The sequence below is a fragment of the Chaetodon auriga genome, chromosome 1 (assembly GCF_051107435.1).
Source record: "Chaetodon auriga isolate fChaAug3 chromosome 1, fChaAug3.hap1, whole genome shotgun sequence".
NCBI classification, from domain to species: Eukaryota; Metazoa; Chordata; class Actinopteri; order Chaetodontiformes; family Chaetodontidae; genus Chaetodon; species Chaetodon auriga.
Window position 1 is genome coordinate 20,661,261 of NC_135074.1, and position 20,435 is coordinate 20,681,695.

Consider the following 20,435-nt stretch of genomic DNA (forward strand, 5'->3'; position numbering starts at 1 on the left):
TTTTGTAGAGATTAAATTAGCCTGTGCAGGTTTTGAACACCGGCAGTGTTCAAAAACTACATGTTTTAACGAGGTGGGCTGTTTTGCTTATTGTTTGCCGATAGTTTCACATTATTCCACTTATCTACAGGTTGCAGTGATACACCGACACAGCAAATGTGCAAAGGCAAGTAGAAAGACTTGGCTCTCAAGGATACACACAACGTGCTTTGGTGAGTAACACTGAATATAAACAGGGCACTTCAAACATATAGAATATCAATATTAGATCTTTTAGCCATAAAAGTCAAATCAATTCCTCTCTATTCTGTTGAGAGGAAGAAGTGAATGCTGGAACTACTTTTGCTTTGTGAATGGCCTTAATCAAGCAGATGCCCGCTATTCACCTGACTGTGAAGCACCTGCTGCAGCTGCTTGAATATAAACAGTCAGCAGCAACGAAAAAGGAAAATATTAACTACTCATCTTCCATCAGTGGTCACATTAAGACCCTCCCCAGCGCTGACTGAAAGACGCTGAACGCTATGGCTTTTTTTTTTTTTTTTTTTTTTTCCAAGGCATGCCCTTGTTCCCAATGATGTCGTGAGTGCGGTTAAAACAGAATAAATGCACACAAAAATAATTAACGAGAAAACAAACACCTACAGAACACACTTAAACACAGTGACGTTCAAGGGCGTGCTCACGGTTTTACACTGAATGCTTCATGCAGCTGTTTTAATGTGTGTTGTAAAACTGTGCGGCTTAACGACACAATAAACTACTGGAACAACACAGCATTATAAAGTTGAATGTACACACAAAGGTCTTGTGAGCTTCATGAAACTGTTATTCACTGTAAGGCTACCAGATTTCATTCCAGTGTGTTTCTTTTATCTGATCCCTGCTTTCTAATTATGAAAAGGGGCTCAAAGCACTTGAGACCCCACAGACAGCACAGCATTTGACACAGAGGCTCAGATGGTAAAAGCTTAAGAGCTTTTTCAATCTTTTTCCCCATTAGCAATATTTTTCTTAATACCCCCCCTCCTTCTTCCTATAGAATGTATACATATAGTTGATTTTTTATTTTCTATTTTCTATGTTTTCATTCCCCTCTACATCTCCTTTTTCTAATTCCTGCTGCTTTTGCTGCCGCCTATAACACCCTAATTTCCCTTGCAGGGAATTAATAAACTGTTATCTTATCTTAGAAAATACGAACCTCCTTGATGTCTTTGAATAACACGCCTTACGGATATAACACACCAAGAAACTGTGATTTTATGGAGCGGGCACAAATGTTACAGGACAATTTGCGCCCTGTAACAGCCATTTCCTTCAGTGTTTTAGCGACAGAGAAATTGTATTTCACAGCCACTTGGCCTGAGCGGTGCTGGCAGGTGATTACAACTGGCTAACTGCGTCAAAGGCAGAGGGGTTAAACCATGAGCAGTGGAGTGACAGCATGATGGCTTTCCTTCCAATCAAAGCACTACAGCAGGTGGTCTCACTGATTGGCAGACCTTCAACGGAAGAGGACGGACAACACAGGGAAATTTGCTGTAGTAGTGTTTGCTTGGAAGACAAACCTCTTTGCTCTCAGTCTTACGCAGCAAATGGTCGGATATGCCAATATAAAGCTTGGGTACTTCCTGTGATTATTCCTAGAGAGCCAGAGCTGCAGAGGAAGCTGGGAACTTGAGGAAAGGACATTTGGGATGGCCCCGCTTTCCGCCTACAGATGCCATCTCTGCATTTTTACCCTGCTATGCGGCTCATCAGCTTTGACCTAACGACAAAGCCAGTGAAAGAAACAAGGGTGTGTGAATGGGCTCATGTGATTGAAGCCATCTCACATCTACTTGTAAAACTCTATTTGGGTTGGAGTACCATTAAAGAGGACGGTGGAAGGAGGGAGAAAAGTTAACGGGGGAAAGGAAAAAAAAGGAACATCTGAACTACCCCCCCCCCCCCCCCCAAAAAAAAAAAAAAAAAAAAAATCTCATTTAGGCCAAAACAATCAGGCCGGTGAAATCAAGCAGATCTCCTAAATGCAGAAGGCGCGCACTAGACCGCCAGGGACACTGTTATCAGCACTCTCCTCCAGGCCTGTTGTTACGATACGGCTTCAACTCCCAGAAGAGGCCCTGACACTGGAAAAAAACATTATGACATAATTATACATTAAATGGGATTAGAGAGTACGACCTTGTTGTGGTGTAACGGGTGAAGTTTCTAAGTAAAAGCAAAAAGTCCAATCACATAGTCCCAGCTCCTTCCATCTATCCATGCATCCATTCATTCTCTAAACCGCCAGTCCAGTTCAGGGTCAAGGGGATGGAGCCTATCCCAGCATGCATTTAGTGATTTATTACACTTTTTCCTACCCTATACTGCCTTAAGATATCCCTAATGTGGAATGATCTGTTCAATATAACAAACAACTGCTAACACGATGGCACCCTCGCAAACGTAAAATCGATTCAGACCTATCAGTGCTGAGCTTCCCACTTTAAATAGTACAGCAATGGCAACTAAAACCTGGGAAGTCATTCATAAGCACTGTCTTCATGAAATCTGGCTGTCAGAGGGTGTGTGATGTTAAAAGAAAGACTGATTAGCTTCCATTTTTAAAAACAATTTGGCGTTTCTCAGATCATTTTGACTGGTTGGTCCTTGCTTATTCCTTTTACTGAGCGTCCTTTGTTGTTTTGGGATTTTTTATTCAAGCTTAAAGGGAAAAATTCATGAAAATGTCCATCGCAATTACTCAATGACGCCTTTAAATTGTTTGTGCAACTAACGGGCCAAAGATATGCTCTCTACACTGATATGAAACAGAGAAAAAGCAGCAAATCGTCATTTTTGAGAGGCTGAAGCCGCAGAATGTTTCGCATTTTTGCTTCATAAAGCCAGAGGGACCGAATCGATGAAAAGTTTGGATTAAATGTCTGATTATCGATTAAGAATTGATTCACTGACTAATCATTTCAGTGGTTATGACCCGTGAAGCACTTTCTAAATTGCTTTTAGAAAAGGATTTTCATTAGCGCCACTATTATTATCCATTGTCTTTGGAGCCATGTAATCATTAACAATCACCTTTTTTGTTCATGTCATCTCATCAATCATTCTTAACACAACCCTGGGGAAGGCGGACTTTGCTGTATGTATTCAGTCTGTATTCAGGTTCTATCTTCTCAGCCCTCTGTTAGGCAACAACGGTAGCCACAGGTCGATCAATATTTCCGATTGATCACTCCTGAGATTCTGAGATCAATGTGATGAGATCACCTCAGAAAAGAGTCCGTTTAACCATCTGTGTGTGATCCGAGTGCAGCAGATCTCAATCTTCAAATTTCAATTTCACTCTCTGTTGATGATTAACGTCTTCAAGTCAACGCAAGTCAAAACCTCACAGTGGAGCGCACACTGGCCCGATAATCTCACACAGGCAAACCACCACGCTGCACAGTGACATACACAAATTTGAGCCTATTGCTCTTGTAATCGGTGCGCTGTACAACTAATCAGCACTGACCTCTGACGAGATCAGCTCTGCTAGCCTCATTTCATGGAAGAAGACTCTGGTCATCAGTATATGTCTCCACCCAACATCCTCGCTAATAGCAGTTCCCTCCTCAAGGGCTTTCCCATCCATCAGCCCAGGGGATGTTAGCCTATTAGTGGTGCTGTTTAGCTTCCACTATAGACATTAGCAGAAGCACTTAGCCTTTTTCATTATAGTGAAATGCTAACAGATCCTGCTCACATTAACTGTGCTGCACTGACAGTTGTGTTTGAGAATGTGGGACCACACCGGAAAGGCGGCGATGTTTTTATGTCCATAAGGTGGAAACACTTGGACTGTTGTAAATTATGACAACATACTTACTAATTCAAAACCAGCAAACGGAAAATACACATACTTTTTGACAGACATAGATGACGAATACCAGTTTCACAGCAAGCATCCAAAACACTCCAAAAACAACAATTATGAACGGTTCAAGGCACATTTCATTTTATTACGATCGAACTCTGGCAACTCCAATCGACATGATGAGTAGCCAAAAGAGACTGAAAATGGAGATGGTAAAAAGAAAAACAGCAACTGGGACTAGTCACATCACAGTCACATTTAAACATAAAGCAAGGCTTAGTTTAAATATACTGGAAGTCATATTTTCACTTTACAAGCTTTAGTCTTTATGTTTCTGACATGGTTACTATAAATCATTGGAAAAACATGAATCACAGGAAGAACTTTTGGACCATGGTGCAAAATGAACATGACTGAAGTTGGACACCATACACACTATTTACGCGTAGACAACCAGTGGATTAACAGATTGTTGTTGTTTTTTTAACGACCTTTGTTTCATACAGCCCTTTCCAAATCGGATTTCTGTTTTTCCATACCGTATGGATTAGTGTCAAATCAATCACTTTGAGTAGTTGTGGTTAATCACAACTTTTTCTTACATTTTCAAAGCATACTGATGCCCCCAAGTCACAGCCTGTGACAGCAAATTTGTCATTCCACTAATATCCAAAACTTCAATATTACTGTGCATATTAATTGAACTAACTCGTGGTTTGCTCATATAATTCAGTTATACCCTAAACGATTTTCTTGGTAGTGACGCACAGTCAGGATTATGGTTGTGAATGGCATGCCCATTTAATTGAACTGCAGAGAGTTTCTATCTTGTTAACACCTTCTGCTAGTTTTTTCTAGCGCGCTGTTACCTATTGGGATGTTGCTTGATTGAGCCTGCTAACTGTGGAGTTTTAATTTGTGTCTTTCCATTCGTTCTTCAACTCATTTAATTAAAGCTCAACTTAAGAGATTTTCCAATTATGTCTGCTTATAATACAGTAAAAGGTTTGTTTCTATCAGCATATGACATGGCCGTAGCAAATAACCACTATATTTCCATTTTATTCCTGTTTTGTGCCATAAATTCCCATGGAAAGCTTCCACCTTGAATGTTCTAGGAATTTTGCAGCCCATATACCAAGCTGATCCCTTATTGATGTTGACAGAATTGCAGAGAAACTTCCTAATGCCATTAATTGGTGGAAATTGCAAACAAGTTAGCATTTTTAAACCTCTCTAGCAGCAAATACATTTAGTTCCAGCACCTGAAGCTGGCACACATCGCGCACCCTGCTGTTTGTTACCAGAGATCAAAAGAGCATCTAAATGTCTAAAACCTGACCTTTAGGGCAACACTGATACACAGACAGCTCCAGGCTGAGCTGCTGTCCCCCGGCTCAGCTATGATATGCTTTCTGCACACAGCATGAGTCATGCACACTCTTGACTCTCATCCTGAGCTGGTGACTCTGTCTGAATCCAAAATGACATGTGTTTTGTGAAAAGGCTGTGACATATTCCTGCATGTGAGCAATGCTTTTGTGCTGTGCACGGCGTGCTACTGTGTGCCAGGCCCAGGCCCGTACCCACGTGACGCAACAACAATGATGTAACAACAATGACAGGGCTCCCCGTCCGTCATAATGGCTTTGTCTTTGACATGCACAGGGACACAGGCATGCAGCACAGCATGTTTTATTGGCAATGATTTTTGAACTGTCTGATGCATCTCCTACACATGCTACAACCTGGTAACATCCACAACAATGTTATTTTTGCTTTAACTGGGCCTATAGATGTCTTCAGTCAGATGGTGCACACGCTCGTCCACCATCGGCCGTAAAGGGTACAAGTTAAAACTCACCTGGTCTCACAGCTCAAAAGATTACACGCAACACTGTTAGTATACTACCAATACAATGTTCCTGAGGTGGACACAGATACTGGACCTGCATCTGAAATCTGCACACACAGCAAACTTGAGCTCCATCTGAACTCAGCATTGTGGCAGAGTGTACTGGTACGACAAGCAGCAGGTTTTTCGGGATCTCACTCTTCCATCTCGCTTGCAGTGAGCCCCCTACAGCAGCATCACCAGCCTGTTGGTTATAGCCTTTTTATTTTCTATCACTTTCTCCACCTGAGAAACCTCCGTCACCACTCTGTCAACCAATCTCAAGAAGAAGAAGAACATTGACCATTGACTTTGTGCGGCAAACATTTACACACACACGTGCACATATAATTTCCAGGATTTAGAGGTGATAAATGAAATTAGATATGATCAAACACGCCTTTTTTAACAGCACTACCACTTCTAACAGATAAGGTCAAGCCTGAACCTCATCACGTGTTCCCTTTCAAAGTGATAATTCAACCATAAACTGCAGGACGTCCTGAGTGTCACACACTCACCCTCTGTCAGCTTCAAAGGTCACTGTACAAAGACCGTTATTTCCTCAACCTCAACTGGATTTCTGTCAAATACAATGGATGACAAGTGTCCCCTTCTTGTTGTTGAAAGAAGTCAACATCTGAATGACCACAGAAACCTTTTGAAATCGTCAAGAATTGTCTCAGGCACGTTTTCGCCAGAAAATGGCTAAATACACAGCTTTTGTGATGCGCTACTGCCCCTCGAAGCTCTGCAGCTGCTATGGAAGCACGCAGCCATGTCACTGTGAAACTCAACCATTAGACACCATATTACTGAGCACATGCACGGACAGCAGAGAATTCGATTATGCTGCAACGGTGGTTTAAGCAGTTCCTATGGATGTTTTGATGCTTTCTTTCTGTGAAAAAGTGTCACCAGTGGAATCCATTTCACTAACAGGCACCTTTCAGGCCTACAGAGGGAGACTGACACAGACAGAGTTGGGGTAGAGCATCACTTCAAAAAACTTTGCTTTCAGAGTTCGAATTCGAAGGTATATGCTGGCAAAGCCACCAACAAACAGGTGTTTTTTTTTTATGCAGCGTGCCTTAGAAACAGGGAAGCTACGCCTGAGTAGCAATGTGTTGTGTATTTTGCAGCATTGTTGCCCTTTTGCTTTGTCAAGTGAGTGATACTACTGTACTGAAACTGTGTCCATCCAAAAGTAGGATGCTCTGCTCTGATTCACGCTCTGCTGACAACCATATATTTCCTAAATTGTGCTTTAAAAGACTTCATATTTTGACGAGCGACCTTCACCTCTTCTTCAGTAATCACGCTGGATCAAAATGTTTTGACAGAGCATTTCAAAAGCATTAACTCCATTTCTGAAGTGCACAAGAGCAAGACAGTAAATACACAGAGAACAACATGTCTAAATTAGATCATCTTGCTCCGATAGATACAGTAAAAAACCCCTGTGGACACGTTTCAATAATCAGTAGGGGTGTAATTCTTTACTTGCTCCCGCTTATAAGTGCCACTCATCGCACACTGTGAGTCTAAATGTCAGCAGAGAGCAGCAGCTTCCACTCACAGCACACCAGTAGAGAATCTATGTAGGCTAAGGTATGACCGAAAAGACACGTGAACAGACCCCGGCTTTCATTTAAACCCCCGAACGCATCCTGCTACAAGTACATGTAGTTTTTATAGCAAGTATGAGCTAAGAGTACTCGTAAATGTCATGCCGTCTGTACACACAAAATGTAGGGAAGTGGATTTGGGGACAAAGTTGACAGACCACATGCAGATGTGGAAGTCTGTTCTGGGCAGTGAAATTCAACCATGACATCACCCAGGTTTGACTCACATCAATATCAACCCAGTCATATTCACGGCGTTATGTGTGTTAAAGGACTATTGCATAATTAATTGTTGAACTATTATTAAAGAGAAGCTCTGTGGGAGCACACAGGTATGCAGTGTCCTCCCTGTCCTGGGGGTAGATTGTTATGGTGTCAGAATCAATAGGAATCAACAAGATAGGAAAAATGTTTGCTTGGGAAGGGGGGGGTGGGGTGGGGGGTGGGGGGGGCGCTGTCTGCAAGAAATGACGAGGTTATGCCGGTTGGCGCGACTGCAGCACGGTCCCAAATCTCTCCGTCTCCTGCTCTCTGTCATACATCCATCTGTTCCAGTCTCTCTCTTTCTCTGCCTGGGTCAGTGTCACACTCCGCTCAGATCAAGATTGTCTCCAGGATTTGTCACATCCCTGGCTCCGCTCCCGCTGTCTCTAATGATCCTGTCTCTCTCTATTCTGTCACACTACAGCGGTATTCTGTCCATCCTGAAGAATCCGCCGTCTCCATCTCACCCTCTGCCTTCTTCGTCTTCTGTCTTCCGATCCTCATGCTCTCTCCTCTTCTTCTCCTTCTACCCACACACTCATTCAGTATTCATATTTTAGAGGACATTTATGAGCATCAAACCGAGCATGTGCATCTGCACCATTTTCGGTGCAGAGGAAACCTACATTTTCTCCTCGAGCCTTCCCCTGTCCCCCTCCTTTCCCTTATCTAGCTAATCCAGATTCTGGTTTTGGTTTCGTGTTGCTCATCTTTTTTTAGACTGAAAGCCATGTGCCACTCACTCCTACTCTCCCTCTGCCTCTTTCTCCATCTTTTTCTCCCACTGCCACCCACTCAATCCCTTTCACCTCTTCCCACTCCATTTTCTCTTCTTTCAGTAGATGTGATAGTATGTGCACTGCAGATTGCATGTGTGTTTGTGTATACATGAATGTTGTGTTGTGTGTTGGGGTGGTAACATATGCGCTCTGTTAACCTGTCTGTGGCTTGCTGCCACAAACCATGCGCAGATCTCTACGTGGTCAGGTCCTGAAAGTAACTGCAGCAGTTGTGTCCATGCAACACACTACGGCAGCCATAGGCTTTCAGCGGTGAACGCACTGTGGTACTTGAAATTGGTGTTTTTCACACACTTTCATTGAACAGCTGTCTATTAATGGCTTCGCTGCAGAATCACATGATTTCAGTTCTGCAGCTCATAGATGTTGCAGTACATGCAAGCCCGTCCAGGAGGAGACACACACCAACACACACTTGCCGGCACCTGTCAGACCATCAATACTGGTCAAGGGTGTTATCTCAGAGCGATGCCCTTTTCTATACGGCTTATTTGGATCCCCTGTCCCTTGATGCAATGTTAAAAAGAGCAAGTGTATTAAGATGCATGCTATGACATCTACATCTCTAAAAGACCTTGCGAAGACCGTACACAAATCAAAGTCTTGTACGTGGACTGGATACAGCGGAGGGTAATTAGCAACTGCAAACATGAAAATGTTTATTGCCTCATTATCTCTCATAAACTTGCATTTCAAGCTCCGTGTCTGACAAATGAACACAAATGAATCCGAATCTTGAGAATAAACCATTTTCAGTCCATTCCAAATAAATAATTGGTTATCAAAATGCTGCTTTTCAATTAACACGTTTCACAGAAATAAAAGGTGTCTTTTATGCTGAAATTCGCACTGAACACAGACAACTAAATGACCTTCAATTTCAAGGGCCCGTGGCATTATACTTACAAAACAAGAGCATCACATTTTGTCTTGTTCATTATCTCAGACAAAGCATTTAATTCAAGCCTGGGCTCAATATTTGCAGTTAAACTAAAAGTGTACAGTTTCGCTTAAATCACTCAGTTGAGCTTATATGTTCAAATACATCAATCAAAGGTCTTCCCTAAGTGAGTGAGTAAAAGTGTCTGGGTGTTTTTTTTCAATATAGTCCATTCTTCTCTCACGAGCACTCACCTACATGTCATGACAACATGACACGACAATACAGATTGGGATTATACAGACCTACAACATTTCTGCATGACTGCATGCTTGTTAGTCTACAAGAGTGCTACCAATGTATTCCTTTTACATGGTATTTGTCACAGCAGAGACACACATATACTGTATATCCATATGCGTTGATGATTGTTGTGGCTTCATATACACACAAGCAACATACACATGACACCGACATTTACACCATGGTCAATGAAAATGGCCAGTGGGTGCGCGTTATTTCCAGATAATTGCACGGCTCTACTGGAGTGCCATTATTATCTTAAACAAATACGAAAAGCAATATAAAAGTGTACCGGAGGCATTTCATTCAAAGTGAGGCTACAAACCCACAGCCTTACTATGGATTTCACATAAAGCCTTAAGCCTTTGAGGGCAGCACAAACTATGTGAGAAAGGGGAAGCTGAGGACAAAATGAGGCAGAGGGAAGGAATCACAGAGAAAACTTAACAACAGGCACCAAACGCTGACAGGAGAAGAGGAACTGATCAAATCACACAACAAACATGAAAAACAAATCAAACAACAGCTTAGGCAGTAACATCTCACATGACTTCCTTCTATTTAAGGTAGTTACTGCTCACCTGTGAACAACTGCATCTAAATCTTTGGCTATGGTGTAGTCATGTTATATTCCCACCCAAATTTAAAAGAACAAGCTTTAGGTGGTTCTTAAATGCCACGTTAGACCTTATCCTGTAGATATAATTGATCTGAACTCCCTGGTTTACATCAGGAACATCTGAATTATAAAAAAGGCACACGTGTGACAAAAAAAGCAATACTGACTTGATTTGCAATCCTGCAAAAGCAATATTGGAATACCACAAATGATTAGATTTGCTTCATTAATATTGACAGCGGTTGCTGCGGGACTAGAACGAATACTGCAAAATCATCCAGTGTGCTGCTGCTTCATCCCAACATAGTGCGAGCCCTTACCGACCAGCATAAGACCCTGCTGAATCGAATAATCTCAAATAATTAGTCAATATTAGAGCAGAGGCGCCAGCTTTCACACACAATGCTTTGGAAAACAGAGAGACAATGTACTGTATCTGCCAGGACTCCCTGGAGGCACTTGGTTTCCACTAGGGTTGAAGCCTAGAGGGATGCCAGAGAACCAAGTGTAAACACTGCTGTTGATGCCGCCTCACAAGGCTGCGCTTGGATTGATTTTTTATTTAAATCTGATTAAATATGTATTGTATAAGCTTGTCTATACTCAGTAGGCTAAAGGTAAGAGGCAGGGCAGGAATCAGTGTAAAATAAGAAAGATGAAAATAGTGGAATAGCTGGGATACAGTCCAGAGCTCATCTGTGTGCTCTAAACACTCCGTGCCTCTGCTGATAACAAACTTATCTGGTGCCTCACCATAAAACAGGAGACAACAACAACAGGTCTAGACTACAGTATGTGTAATGACTACCATTTTCCTCATGCATGTTCCCTGACCTCATCTCTTGTTTTGCTAAAAAAAAAAAAGAAAAAAGGAATAAAATCGCTCTTTTTGACTGCAATATGAATATTATCATTCTTCAAAGCCCTTGGACGTGTTCTTTAGTGATGAAACACGGCTCAGTGAAGGCATTTGCACTCAGAGTGGCATGAGCACATTGGCGACAGAGACAAACAGTATCCACAAATGGAAGTCGTGAGAAAAAGCAGGGCCCAAATTGCCAGAGAAATATTCACAGTGTGCACGATAAACAGGTGTGACATTCCCCTTGCTGTCGCCTGTGCCAGGTCCCTGTTTTGTTTTTTGTTTTTTAAAGGGAAGCATTTCACTTTAGGTCTGCTTCTGCAGACCTGAACAAGAAGAGCAATAAGTCAACAGCAAAAACTGATAATTAACTTACTTCAACTGAATACTTTGGGGGTACTATCAGTTCACACCAACTAGGTCAAAACTGAGTCACATCACTTAAGCCTCTCCTAACTTGTGACATGCATTTGTGATCATTTTGGTATTTCGTACAGTAAATTGACTGTAAAGTAACAGACATATATGGAGAAAGTCAACCACTAGAACTGCAGTTAGCTGCAGCCCTGAGTTTTCATACGTGCAACAGCACCAGAAATGTGTGATTCCAACAAGTCGATTAGCAGCAGTAGTGCAGTAGTGTCTAATCTCATTTAAATCAGGACAGCTGCTTAAGGTGGCATCCTGCGGGCCTAGCTAATGTGGATGTGGCCTAAGAAATGTGTCTCAAACCAGGACTCAAACGTGGGCTAAGGAGGGGGGCAGGTCACAATGTCCGTGCCGCGGCGGGCTGGCTTCCCATGCATGCGTAAGTGTGCAGCTAAAGGCAGGTAATCAATCAGATTGTCAGTGTCCTCATCCGGCTGCTCACCTGAATTTTGACGATGCCTTGCCAAGACCCACTGCATCGGTTCCGCTCGTTCTCCCATAGCCTTCCGACTGCCGACCCGCCTCAGCCTCGCTCTCCCCGACACCGGCTCAGGGTTTAGGGAGGGGGATGAATTCACAAATGTCTCACCGACCGAATTATAATAACCATACAGACGTCATTACAACAGAGGGATGAATGGGCAGAGACATCAAAGAGCTGGAGCTGCCTCGGTTATCTGCCGGGTGTCAGGCAAACCCGATACATGCCATCAAAGAGCGGAATCAGTTACACGGTGGTTTTCAAGCCGCCAGAGGCTGACGGCTCGCTCCTCGGCTTAATTGCAACACGTCGTCGGCTGTGGCAGTTCACGGAGTGTGGCTCGTTTTCATGTCCCTCCGTCGGGGCTCGGCGTGATGATTCCTATCCACAGAAGAGAGAGTGCTTCGGGTTTGACGAGCAAGACCAGCCCTTCGGTTGTCACGCTGTAGTCAGTAGTCTGTGTGTGCCATCAACCGGACAACTCCCGAATCCCGGCACGGATAACAGCAGCTAAACGGAGGGAGCATTTCCCGTGAATCTGGCCCAACCCCTCGGACATTTTTTTTTTCTCACACAAAATACGCACGAATTCGCTATTCCCCTTCCGCGTTTGGCTGCGCAAATCCCACACGACGTTGTGTTTACGCACACCTGACTCGCTTCTGTACACGGCACACGGCACACACTGGAAATCCTGCGGAGAGAGGGCGCCACTGGTGGTTTGTGAATGTCAAGGAAGCAGAAACCGATTCAAAGAGAGCAGTGTTTTCCGAGAGGTTGCCGTTCCTCTTTGTGAAGTGTCCCAGAAAGGCCCCGGGATGACGGGGTGGGGAGTTTCATACTCCTTTGCTTGCTCGGTTAGTTTGAGGGAGCAGTCTATTTTAATTTTTTTTTTTTTTTTTTTAATCTGTATATTACCTTAAAGAATAAACGTTACTAGCGCATTTGATTGGGCCTGAGTGTGCCAGTGCGCATGCGTACTTTAGTATTTACCCACGTCAACGTCCGTTACCACAGAGACGAAACAACGATGCAGGCCAAGCTTGACCTGCATGGTAAATAAACATGAATTCTTAAGCAACACTGTGAACAAAACGTCTAAAACATGTACTTAAAACGGTCAAAGTCAATTGATTTCTTGTGTATTTTGTGAATCTGTGCTTCATAATTTTGTTTGTTTCTAGTCCTTGCCAATATTTGTACTTAATTTATTTTGCGTCACATCATGAAACTGAAAACGCCTTTTTTCCCCTCATATGACTACATTAAAAGAGATTTTAAATCCACATTCGGTGTAAATTGACATTGAATAAAAAATGGACATAAAATTGACATAAAAGTACTTGGTGCTCCATCTAACTCCATTTCGCAGTGTCTTTACCGTCAACCAGGACGCATTGACCGTCAACTCCGTGCTTTACCGATGCCTATCTTGTTATTACGATCGTCTTTGGATCGACGTTTGCTGGGCGTGGATCCGCGTCACGTCATAAACTCGCCAGATGAAAATAAGTGTAGTGTCATCTGTCAAAAATGCAGGCGAGCGAGCGTCAGTTATGCCAACAATCTGTTAGAAAGAGATCAAATGACTGAGGAAAACCTCATCAGGACACCTGGCCTTACGCAGTCACGGGGATTTCTTACTTTCACACAGCCTGCTGCCAAGACGGCTGACCTCAGGGCTCGGGGTTATTTGGCAGACATCTGCTGTTTTAAAATAGACTTAAAGCTGTTGTGTCCATTGCAACAGGATTCATTTTGATCAATATGTAGGAAATAATTGTTTGAGGAATAAAGGTTATAATGTGAGAAAGCGACATTGCTCTGCATTTTAAAGTAAGAAACAGATATTGCTCTGCACATTTGCAATGTAGCATTTCTCACATCATATAACACCTTTATATGTACAGGGGCAAACATTAAGCAAGATGACTTCCCTTCATGGAGAAGAAAGCAACATGACTCATTTCTTTATAACATGACTGAATAAGTTTTATGGGAACTGAGGGTAATGGGGGGAAAATGCACATAAAGTAAGGTTGATTTTGCCCCAACAATTTCATACCAATGATCTGTCCTTGTGCTCTTGGCTGTCACTGGTAATGCTCCTCTGACATTGTTCTCAGTTAGCTTAAAGAAAGGGTCAAGCCTCCACAACCCTGCACAGAACGAGGAGGTACAGAAAATGAGTATGAGGGTAAACAATGTTTTTGCCTCAATGCTTCAACATATTGGCTTTGAAGTGAAACGAAGTTCTGATTTAAAACTTTAATTTGGAGTTTACATCCACAGATAATCAGATTGTAGCCCTGTCGCTCTGCTCGAGCTCTATCAGAAACTTAGAGGGTTAAAAAGGGTTCTGATTCCTGTGCAGACTGTCAACAACATGGACATAAATGCCCTCAGACACAACCAACACAGCATTTCACCTCAGTAACTGTTTAATTTGAACTCAAATGTGTTTGAGTATAGACCCAAAATAGTGAAAATGTCATTTTCCAAATACGTACTCTCACTGCATGGTACCTCAAAAATGCAGAGAAAATAATTTTCACATGTGTAACGTGTGTTATATCTCATGATCATAGAGAACACTAAGCTTCACCATATTGAATCAACCCATATTGTAGCCATAATAACTCCCTGGATTAATATTTTTTAAAACAGGCTTTAAAACCCAGGATGTAAGCAAAGAATAGTCTCCCCCTATTTTCTGGACCAGATGGTACATCCCAGTCTCTCCTCCTCTCCCTCTCTCATTCTCCTCCCTCCTGCTTTCAGTGTCCTCCATCTCTGCGCTTTCTCTTATTTTTCTTATATTAAGGACAATCTCACTGCCAGAGACCACTACAGTCCCTCCTTCATCTGTTATCCTTCTTATCTCCACAGAGCTGTTGAAGAGGTATGTCATTTCCATATTTCCTCTCTTCACATAACTGCAGGATTGAATAGGAAACATTTTGTAAAGATGTGTCCAGCCCACATTCTGTAAAGTGCAGCTATGATGCGTTCATTCAATTTCAGCAGCGTTTATTCCTCTTCACTCTTTCTCCTCATTTGCATTTTCTCTGATTTCCTCGCAGAGACCATGGTCCTTATTTCTCTCCTCCATCTTGTCCTCCATTTATGGCACAAATGACTCATGCAGTTTTACAGTGAGAGAACAGAGAGCAAGACAGAGAAAGAGCTCTGTCTTGCTCTCTGCGTGTTATTGCATCTGGATTAGGCTCTTATTGGCGTCAAAGAAACAAAGATTGAGTCCTTGACTACGAATAAGCTCTGCAGCTGCAACAGCAATCCCTCTTCCTCCATTACAAAACTAGCGGATGAAAAAGCTTTACACAGGAAGCTGTCGTAACATTGTTTTTTCACTGGAAGATTATGGCACAGCTGCTGTGACCAAAATAAACAATTCCCTGTCCTCTGAGCATCCGAGTGTCCCCATCAATGTCATCTTTTTCCAAGGTCACATTTAAGGCCTCACCACCACATGACTGATTCTCTGCTGTACAGTAAATCGTGGATTTTAAGGGCTCTTTCATATGTCAGTGTTTCTACATTCAGCTGAGCAGATAACATGATGTCTGAGCCAAATTTAGAGGGATAATCTGGCTGTGTCTGTTTGCTGTTTTTCCTCAGTGAAGCAGCACAGAGCTGACCTTATAAAGGCTCCTCCAGACCAGACCACACCTCTGTCCCTAAGTCCATGGAAGCCAAGGCCAAGACCGGGGCTCCAGCGCCCAAGGCGGCATCTAAAGCAGAGAAGAAGGAGCCGGCAGCCCCGCGCAAAGCTGACCCTGCCCCTGCAGCCCCTGAGCCTGAGCATCCTCCTCCCCAGGATGGGGCAGCAGAAGCTGAAGCAGCAGCAGCAGGTGACGAGGCTGCGGCCTGTGGCACAGACTCTCTGGAACACCTGAAACCCTTTCTCATCGGTGGTGCCGTTATTGCTGCAGGAGCCATTTTGCTGGGAGTGTTGCTACTGGCAAGGAGAAATTAAAACCAAATCATTGTCTCATATTAAAGTATTTATCAGTCGATGAGTTAGAGCATCGTTGCTGAGTGGTTCACAGACTATGATGGTACATATGGGGGGTGGGGAGCCACTGTGCATCTTATTTTTATTTTCTTTTTTTTTTGGCCTGCTTTCACTTGTAGTGAACTGAACCATTCCAGTTTTGATCAAGGCTGTATATGGAGCATAATCACATATAGTATATGCATGAAGTTGCTTCAATATTGCATCTGAATTGTAATAACCTATTTCTTTAAAAAAAAAAAAAAAAAACTAACACTGTAATACTGAGCTGAAAAGCCCAAACTCTCTAAAGGTAGCTTATTCTACTGCTTTATCTTATTTAATTCAGTTTGTACAAATATTGGCATAAGCTTGCAATATTTGTACATTCCTGCACTGGAAATGAGCCTGGTTCACTTTGCTAAAAGATCATGAAAAACTATTGGTAATGTTGAAACTTATAGATATTAATACTGACTATCAGAGTTGTCCTAGGTTTTACTTTTAAATAAGACAGTTGGGAATATGCATTGTGATGTATTGCACAGATTTTGGCTTAAGTAGTGCCTAAGTGATGGAATTCAGCTTCTTTCCTCAGAGGACAGGGAGAGAGACGCTAAATCTCTGCATATAAAAAAAATGTCACAAAGGGAACGGCATAGTGCAATTAAAAAAAATAAAATCTTTTTCAGATATAGAAATATAGGCCTGTGGTGGTTTAGGAATGGGACGTAGGGGATCACTGGAGATTAAACATGCACAGTATGTGGCGGAGAATAATAGTAACGTTACTTCTTGCTGTAGAATAAGAAAGAGTTTTATTTTACTGTCAAATGATGTCACAAATCAATAACCTTTCATGTCTTACAACAACAGTCACAGTCGTGCTGGTTCAATCTGTTTACATCCCACAGTAGATGTAACTGTAACAGGCTGAACAGCTATTAGTGTTGTAGTATCAGGTTTTAAAGCCTGCTGCCAAAACATTTGAGTTGTTTCTGTCTTCACTGTGCTCCCCTTATGTAGCTTTAGGAAAAATCCTTGTTTTCAAAACCTCATTAATAACTAAGTACAAATATAATGTAATGAGAACATCGTAGCTTGCTAAAATAATGAAAGTGGGGTGTAGATGAACTACTGCTGTATAGTTTACTCAAAGGGGGGAAAAAAATTGTCAAGCAGCCACGATTTTGTTGCTGCACACACTCACCTGTACAGCTGTACACAATATTGTCCACTCACATGTAAAGCTCATGGGGAGGTTGCATAAGTAGATAGCAGAAAGACAGCTCTGACACACGCCATTACTTGATTTTAGTTGTAGGGGTGCGTATGAATTTTACCACACATTACTGGCCAAAAATATTGTACAAACATATCACATTCACCATAGTCAACACCCCAAACACATCCAAAATATAGTATGCCAACACCAAAACAAACTTCACCTTACATTGTACAATACAGTGTATCAAAAAAATAAAAAAAATAAAGATCCTATTTTCATAATTTCAACAGCGTATAAATGCAATAATTCAGATAGGACTCCTCATTTAGCACATGTGCTGTAGCAAGTTAAATTACATTAATGATGATGTAATGATACTGTAGATGATGATGTATGATGTTAGTGATGGCAATGATGGTGATGTTAGAGGTAATGATGGTAATGGTTGTTTTTCATGATGACTGTGGTGATGACAATGATGGTTATGATATATTTTTGATATATATTCCTAACATATTTTCCTTATGCACAGTCCCCTCTGACCCCAAAACTCCTAAATGTAAAAACAAAAGAGGTTGTAATGGAACCTTTATTAAAGTCAGTGAACCAGCCCAAGTGAGTAGTTTTTTGATAATAATTGCAAAAATGATCACATTCTGTTTTATTTATGTTTTACACAATGTGCCAACTTTTTGGAATCGGGGTTGTACATGAACAAAAAAAGCACAATCCTCAAAACTCAACTCAAGGAATTTATGGTTCAGCTGTAAAATATCTTGCATCAGAAGTCAGTACATGTCTTTAATCACTCGTTAACAACCACGTTTGAAGGATAGCTGCTAAAATATTTACATGTCTGGTCAGTGTGTAATGTTACGTGCGGTCTACTTTTAATTATCAATACTATAGTCGTCCGTAAAAGCCATTATCTGTCAACTCTACTGTGCTCTATGTGCAGACCCACAAAGTTGTTTCTTTAGACCTTTACTCAGGTAGAAGCTGTGTGAACTATGGGAGTTTGCTGAAGTCGCCAAGAAAATACACACAAAAACCATAAAGGTGTAGGCCTTGACTTGCTGTAACAGCAACAAAACTCACAAGGGAGTCAGGGAGGTGTCAGTAAAGCATGTGCGGTCTGTTCTGTACACACTCTTGCAGATCAGAGGTGTACATAGCCAAAATAAGTGGCCATTGCACAGAATGGTAGGATGGTTTGTTTTGGTGTGTCTGCAGTTTGTCATTCTACACAGTAACAGTGTGGCAGCTTTTGGCAAGTGATGGTTTGCTAACTGTTTTTGTGCCAAATTTACAATAATTTTCCATTTTATTGGACAGACCTTGTTAAAATGAATGCAGGTTTATACAACAGCACTCCATGGCGATTATAAGTTTTGTAAATGTAAGCAGTTCTTGTGAGAGGTGTTGAGTCAGCTTCATGGATAAATTGGAGGCTGTAGTCTGTGGAACTGTTGAAATATATTGCGCTACAATAAGAGCTGTTTCAAACATTTTGTACATCCTATTTATATCAAGGAGGGTGTATCTTGAAAACTGTTGAAGTTTTATTATTAGTTGACGTTTGTCAAAATTAGGCTTTTATTCTGAAGGTTTCGATCCAGGAAGTCTTGCTGTTGTTAGCCGTAGAAGAGAACGGAGAAAGCTGCTCTCTCGCAGCTAGTTTCGCTCAGAATAACATTACATTTAAGATTTAGGTAAACTACATTGGCGACGGTGAGTAAATACAACATAAAATCAGTTCAGACTTTGTGTTTTGACTGATAAATAACTAATATGTGAACTCGTGGGAACACGTAACCAGGGGCTAACGTTAGCTACCAGTTTACTGTTGTGCTGATCGCGTGGCTACAGTCTAAGCACTAGCTTGAAGTTACACCATGGGATTTAGCTAATAGCCACCAACAGACTCTGGAAAATCAACATTAAAACTAACACGTATGGGTGCAGAAACTGCTGTAGCTAAAGATCTCCATTTAAGTTGCGTGGCTATAATGTTAGCAAAACATTGAGCATTGTTTGCTATCACATATAGCGTCACCATTTGGAGCTTAACAGCTCAATTTCACAGGATGAATCGTGTTCATTACTACTATATTTACTATTAGTGTTTGTCGCAGGCCGTCTAAACAAATTCCTGTAGTAATCACAATAAAACTTGTGTGAAGATAAATGGTTTCACTAACATAAACCATGTAATTGATGCTAGCTAGCTAGCTAGCTACCATGCTAGTGTTAGCCTACATTCTACACTCAAGTTTGAGCATTAACAGCGTGATGTGCTCTGTCTCCAGGTGTTCTACAATGATCATCCCTGTCCGGTGCTTCACGTGTGGGAAGATTGTAGGAAACAAATGGGAGGCATACCTTGGCCTACTTCAAGCCGAATATACTGAGGGGTGAGAGAAATTACCTGCTAGTTTGTCATTGCGCCACATGTCCAGATGTCACAGATGAGTAGCTGTGCCAAAAGTTTATTCCAGACGCAGTGAAGTAGAAGTGCATCACAGCAAAACCTTTTAGTCTATTCAGTTGTCACAGGGTATGTTCATCTCTTCCTGGGGTTTAAGTTGTCCACATTGAGACTTGAATGCAATGATGGAATGAATAGTAGCAATTACCTGAGGCTATTTCGGCTGTTACCCTGACTGTTGTCTGTAATAGTACCGTTGTGCTTAACTTATTCATACGGTGATCTGTGTGTCATGCATTAGGACTAACGTTAACTCCTCTCTGCCTCTTAAGTGATGCTCTCGATGCCCTGGGCCTGAAGAGATACTGCTGTCGGAGGATGCTCCTCTCTCACGTGGATCTTATTGAGAAGTTGTTGAATTATGCTCCACTGGAGAAGTGATTGTTGCTGGCCACCTTAAAGAACTGCACAGACTTTGTGGGGCAGTGGCACTGACGGATTCATGTAGTTATATTGTTTTGTGTCAACAAATGCTGTGCAGTTAAAAGTTTTGGTTCATTAACTTGTGTACCGATTTAATAATGTATTTTTTCTAAATAAAGCTGTTAAATGACATTGTTACATTTTATTACTTGTGTATCTGTGTATCCACAATCTTTCAGCAGTTCACACACATTGATACATGGCATTGGGAGCAATCTGGGGTTCAGGATCTTGCCCAAGGATACTTTGACATGTT

General features: G+C 41.9%; 2 protein-coding genes and 1 long non-coding RNA gene across 5 annotated transcripts in view; 2 read left to right on the forward strand and 1 right to left on the reverse strand.

Annotated features, from left to right (window-relative positions):
• The window catches only part of dagla (diacylglycerol lipase, alpha), a 35,534-nt gene extending 22,936 nt beyond the window's left edge, over positions 1 to 12,598 (reverse strand). For 2 of the 3 annotated variants that reach the window (XM_076729131.1, XM_076729123.1), the window contains exon 1: positions 11,987 to 12,565. The gene's annotated coding sequence lies outside the window, so the exon portion shown is untranslated. Of the gene's footprint in view, positions 1 to 11,986 lie in introns of all 3 variants that reach the window. The other variant, XM_076729115.1, reaches the window with a different exon arrangement.
• Positions 12,599 to 14,783: 2,185 nt separating this feature from the next.
• On the forward strand, positions 14,784 to 17,879 carry LOC143319901 (uncharacterized). The gene is made up of 2 exons (XR_013077106.1): positions 14,784 to 14,927; positions 15,665 to 17,879. It is a non-coding gene; the product is annotated as an uncharacterized LOC143319901 (long non-coding RNA).
• A 1,007-nt stretch (positions 17,880 to 18,886) lies between these two features.
• Positions 18,887 to 20,324, forward strand: polr2l (RNA polymerase II, I and III subunit L). The gene is made up of 3 exons (XM_076737939.1): positions 18,887 to 18,999; positions 19,578 to 19,682; positions 20,029 to 20,324. Exons 2-3 carry the CDS (start codon positions 19,588 to 19,590, stop codon positions 20,135 to 20,137), a joined length of 204 nt encoding a protein of 67 aa, XP_076594054.1. The 5' UTR covers positions 18,887 to 18,999; positions 19,578 to 19,587; the 3' UTR covers positions 20,138 to 20,324.
• Positions 20,325 to 20,435: the final 111 nt, after the last annotated feature.